This window comes from Dermacentor silvarum, chromosome 1 (assembly GCF_013339745.2).
Source record: "Dermacentor silvarum isolate Dsil-2018 chromosome 1, BIME_Dsil_1.4, whole genome shotgun sequence".
Lineage (NCBI taxonomy): Eukaryota > Metazoa > Arthropoda > Arachnida > Ixodida > Ixodidae > Dermacentor > Dermacentor silvarum.
In genome coordinates this window covers 257262435-257267808 of record NC_051154.1, presented here as the reverse complement: position 1 = coordinate 257267808, position 5374 = coordinate 257262435, and the positions used below count along the sequence as shown (strand labels likewise).

The following is a 5374-nucleotide window of genomic DNA, read 5'->3' as shown; positions in this document are numbered from 1 at the left end:
TCGTCAAGTCTCAAGTGTAAAAACCGTCAAGTGTTTGTCGTCGTTGCCTTTTAATTCATCTGTTCCACAGCTCGTGAAAAAGGCACGTATCACAGTTCCTCTCCGTTCTGGAAACAGGAAGGAAAAATGACGGCGACGGAAAGAGGTCTGGCGACTTCTTGCAGCAGGTGCATCCTTTGGACGCTTCTCTTTTCTCAAAGAGAAGAACTTGGAGGCAGGACGCGAGCACGAAACGATAAAGACAGTTTTAGCAAACAATAAACATTTTAATCAAACAACGTGTCGCTCAGTCATTCATTCTGTTTGTACACACATACATACACGCCACGTTTAGCGTGGACAAAATAAAGGAAAAAGCTGTACAGAAATGTGACATTGCCTGGCAGTCATGAAAAAAAAAAATACTGGGCAACATGAGCACATACTTTTTCTTCACAGCTTGCACAGACGCATGGTGACATTCTTGGTTAACAATATTCGATATGAACAAAAAGGTGTGTGTACGCTTCCTTCTTTGTTGAAACCAACGTACACAAGCGATTCTCTCCAAAGTACAGACAAATAATAAAAAAAAAGCACAGAGACAAACATTGCCGATGTGACAGCCCATGCTCCATAGTTTCACGCGAAACACCTTTTCAAGCTCGTTCCCAGTGGGAGCACCGAGCACACTGGCGAGAGCCGACACATCGCTCGCCGTGATCGAGAATACTACGGAAGGAACTTGTGGACATCATTTCTAGCTGGCCTGAGTCGGTGTAAATTTCTTTTTCTGTCCGCAGGCCGCGCAGACACCGGTGGTTACACAGAACAACGAGGCCAGTGGTGTAGACGCGAATAATATTCTTCGTTTACAAAGCGAAGAATCTGGGGCGGGGGGTGAGGTATACAGTTCGTTTCTTTGGGTGGGAGGGCCGTGAAATATTGGAGAAGAAATATATGGCTGCGTACAAGTACAGGGTCGGTCTCGTCATTTCCGGCCCCACGTGGTCCCGCCCCTCGGCTACACCACTGGTCCAGACACCGAGTGTGGGGCCCGAGCGCTCTACTTTTCAGTGAGCTCCCCCTCGAGAAAGTAAGAGAGACTGCGCGGGTCAAGCAACGTGCCCGCGATCCCGGCCGCGCCCCTAGCGCGCCCGCTATTGAGGACCCTGTTCCTGACAGCGGCGACATACGCTCGAGGAGCGGCCACGACCCATTGTGCACGCGAATAGCACCGGCGTCCTTGGCGGTAGGAGTGGAATAGGAAGGAAGGGCACCCCTCCTCCCCGGTGAGCGCGCGGAACAGCCCCGTCAAGGCACTGGCCGATTGCCATCTCGCATTAAAAGTCTTCCGAGCACCGATGGATTGCACGAAGAAAAGTACAGGGAAGGAAATCGCCCGGGCGACACACACACACACACACACACACACACACACACACACACACACACACACACACACACACACACACACACACACACACACACACACACACACACACACGGCTCGCGCACCTATACCACAGACATATAGCCGCTGTGGCTGCGCGCATTTCCTTCGGAACGAGGACATCGGCGCGATTTCGAGAGAGGCCGTGAGAAAGAAGAGAAAACGGCCACCGGCCGGTCCCGTGTGGGCGCTCGCTAATGACGCGCCAAATCGTTTTCCCGCCGCGCGCGCGGCCAAAAGGGAGGATAATAATAAAATACACACACGGGCGAAAAACAAATAATAATAATAAAAAAGCGTGAGGGAATGATCGGCATGGCTCGGTTGTGTTCGCGCCCTGCGGAGTTGTATAGAAAAAGGCTGGCGGTGGTGGTATACGGGGCTACACGCTCCCATCGCTACGGAAAAACGCGGCGCTGCTTTCTTCGCTCGTACCACGTTCGCACAGCCGCAGATCCTGTGTGGACGGCGAGCTGCGAAGGGCCGAAGCGTAGCGCAACCCGTACTTCTGTGTCCAGCATGTAACTGCGCCGAATGGTTGCAGCGAGCAATCTGAAAGCCGGGAGACAAGGGGGGAAAAAAAACCCGGCTGGTGGCGAGTTCACTTGCGCGCGTTCTCTCCGCGGTGGCAAGACCTTCCCGACATTCCCTACAGGACAAAATTGGGCGGATCATCGCTCGTTCTTTTTTTTTTTCTTAGTAACGAGAGCCGCTTCAATGTGCGTGTGTAGCAGCTCAAGGAACACCTGTAGGGTTTCCGTAACGCGAGAGCGCAGTCAAAACAGGAATAAAGACGAGAGACAGAATAGCACTCGTCGCGATCACAAAACGACTTGTTTGGTGACCGCGATGAGTAGCGACAAGACCAGCTCTAGAACAAGTAGACAGACAGCATGGAAAAAACAGAAAACACTACGAAAAAGTAAGCGAGACCTGCAAATGACAGGCCGACAAGAGTCCACGCGGTGGGAGAACCGCGAGTTAACGGCAGCCATGATGTTTTTGGCGCAGCGTATTAAGAGACTCAAATGACTACTAGTAGTAGATGCGACGAATCGCGCTAAAGGAGCAGCATAGGTTGCTGCATTCTTGATTAATGGACGTAAAATGACATAATTGCAAAGCAAAGTCTTGACTATATACCAAAAACAATTTAAGAGGTTTAGGTTGAGGGGCTCCTAGGCATGGGGACTACAGGTGGTTATGGCGTTGTTAAGATGCCATGCCAACCAAATAGGCCCTAATAAGCGCTGGAAAAGACGACTCCTGTTTTTTCCCGAACAGAGCTCTGCCCCTTCGCGCACCCATAGCTGCAGCCAGCAAACCATGTCTTGCTGGACAGCAAAAACAGGTTTGCTGGAAGCATCCTGCGGACGTTGCTCACGACCCAAGATGCATCCGTCCATCAAATTATCGAGCTACCGCAGGGACCCACCAACTTCACCGAACGCGCAATGGACCACCAGTGGTCTGGATAATGTTTACAAAAGCGTGCGATAACTTTGCAAATGTTCCCGGCGATCACATTTGTTAAACGAGCATGGACTCGCACCGAGCAAGGTGCCAAAACTTGAAGGAGAATTACGCGGAGGTGACAAAAGGTTGGTGAAGGCGCCGACCGGGAGCCGGCACCTCCATCGAACGCTTTTTTTTTTTTTTTTTTTTGCACCAAGCGCGAGCAGCCAAGCGAGGCGCGACACCTTACGGGATGCGAAAGGTGACCCTGAGGTGAGCAGTGCTGCGCGCGCGTCTCTCAGAGGAGGAGGAGAGCTGCGCGCGCGGTCCGGTCTAGTCCGGTTTTCGCTTCGCAGCCAGCGCCGCTTACAATGGAGCCGGCGCTGCAAGAGAAGCGAAATACGAGCAGGGGAGGAGGGCCTACGGGAGATCCGCCGATAGCATCGCTATGCTGAGAATGAGATTAGACAGGTCTGGAGCGGAGAGGAGGCGGTCGCGCGCACGCCTGGTCTGCGCCTACTTGCTGCCCTGCGACCAGGATTGTCTCGTGGAAATAATAATAATAAAAAAAAGAATAACAAAGCAACAATATTCTGTGACATAACTAAACCGGCATTACTAGTCAATACAAAGGAGGAACTTGTTCGCTACAGCCTTTGGAAATGTAGCCATACACAAAAAAACGTTCGCGTATGTACAGACTGCCATAAGAGAGCGACTTCTGCTCTGCAAAACGTGCCATGATGGTGAGGTGGGTCATCGTGGCATGCTTTGGTTCGGTGTGGTTGGTACCTTGTCTGCGCCGAGTCCGGGTCTTGCGCACGGCGCGAGCACGCCGGCGGGCTGAGAAGAGACGGGGCGTCGTCGGGAGTCTGTTCCTGAGATTTGATTGGTCCAGCGCAGGAGCATCGCGCACACTGTCCCAGCAGGGAGGGCCACCACACGCTACCGACGGGGTCCACTGTTCGAGATGAGATAGAGCGCAATGTCCTGGTGTCCGCCGTAGGCGGCGATGTGGATCGCCGACCAGCCGTCCCTGTTGGCCAGCCGCGTGTCGGCGCCGAACTTGACGAGCAGCTTGACGAGTTCGAGGTTGCCCTCCATGACGCTCTTGTGAAGCGCCGTCTGGCCCTCGTGGTCGTACAGGTTGACGTTGAGCGAGCCCTCCCAGCGCTGCAGCAGCCGCTTCAGCTCGCTGGCGTCGCCCTTCTTGACGGCACGCTGGAAGACCTCCTGGGACATTATCTCCGTCTGCGACATGGCTTCACACACGCGCGCACACACCACAACACGCACACAAGCGGACCCGACCGCAGCGACTAGATGAGGGCAGTAGAGTTTGTGACCGGCGCCAACCGCTCGCCCGATGCCATTAAGTGCCCCGGCGGGGCCCCCTCTCTTTTGGAAGCGGCGCTTCGGCGCCAGGCGGCGCGCGGCGCTTTCCCGCGCTGCGTGCGCAGCCAATGAGCGGCCGGCAAAGGCCTTCGGTCACGTTACACCGCGCGCCGATTGGCTCGTAACTCTTTTCTCTATTTTCTTTTTAAGCGCCAGCGCCATCTCGCGCAACTTCGCCGCACTGCTGCCGTTTGCACTGCGGCGGAGCTTAACCGTGGGAATTCAGGGGCTCCGTGGGAATTTCTCTCGGCGAGTGACGGCTCCAGCCCCGACACTTGTGCATTCAGCAACGGCCGTTTCGTTAGCAGCGTTTTTTCGACTTCTCGTCAGCATTGTGCGAACTCCTATTAAAGAAAAAAAAAAAAGAAAGAAAGATACTTGTTAGACTTTGTAGCAGATGTTGCTTCCAGTCACCTCCATTTTTCTAGAGGCAGGAGACAATTACAATAAAAATAAAAAGAGGGAGGGGGGCTGAGTAATCTTGTAACAGCCTTGCCTGTGATTGATCCGGAGCTTTCTTCTCCAGGTATTTATCGATTCAACACAGTTTCACATTAGCCCATCACCGGTACCGTAAAATAAGATATCACACCCCTCTAAGGTAGCTGAAAAACATTTATAATAAAAGAAGTTACAGGCACCTCCTGTACTCCCACGCAGCACAGTCTTTTTCCGTCACCGCGGTCATAGCGTCTCTCGAGGGATTCACTGGGTCGGACTAAGTGTCGTCTGCACCGGAGCTCTGCCCCGCTACTCGCAGTCCCGGTTGCGTGCGCTCAGCGATGCGTCGCTGTCTCGCCGTCAGCCAAGCGAAACACGCGCCACTAGCGCCGCCCTGCGCCGGCGCACTGAACAGTGGTCGCGCACACGCGCTGCGAACGCTTCCGGAGATCGCTGTTTGGGACGGTCGCATCAGCATAAAAATGCCATCGGCGGGCGCACGGGCAACAGCGACGGGCATTACTAGTAACTCACGCGGAGCCTGCGTTGCTACCCTCTCTTTTGTCGACAAAAAGCACCGCGGCCGTGTCTCGGGCTCGCCAGGACTGCACGCGGATTACGGACACCCAAGACACGAGCGCTGGGAACGAT

The 5374-nt window shown here is 54.0% G+C and overlaps 1 protein-coding gene across 1 annotated transcript; it reads right to left on the bottom strand.

Annotated features, from left to right (window-relative positions):
* Positions 1 to 280: 280 nt before the first annotated feature.
* Positions 281 to 4272, bottom strand: LOC119437073 (notch-regulated ankyrin repeat-containing protein). Its single transcript, XM_037704144.2, has one exon. The coding sequence runs from the start codon at positions 4145 to 4147 to the stop codon at positions 3833 to 3835; it is 315 nt and encodes a 104-aa protein (XP_037560072.1). The 5' UTR covers positions 4148 to 4272; the 3' UTR covers positions 281 to 3832.
* Positions 4273 to 5374: the final 1102 nt, after the last annotated feature.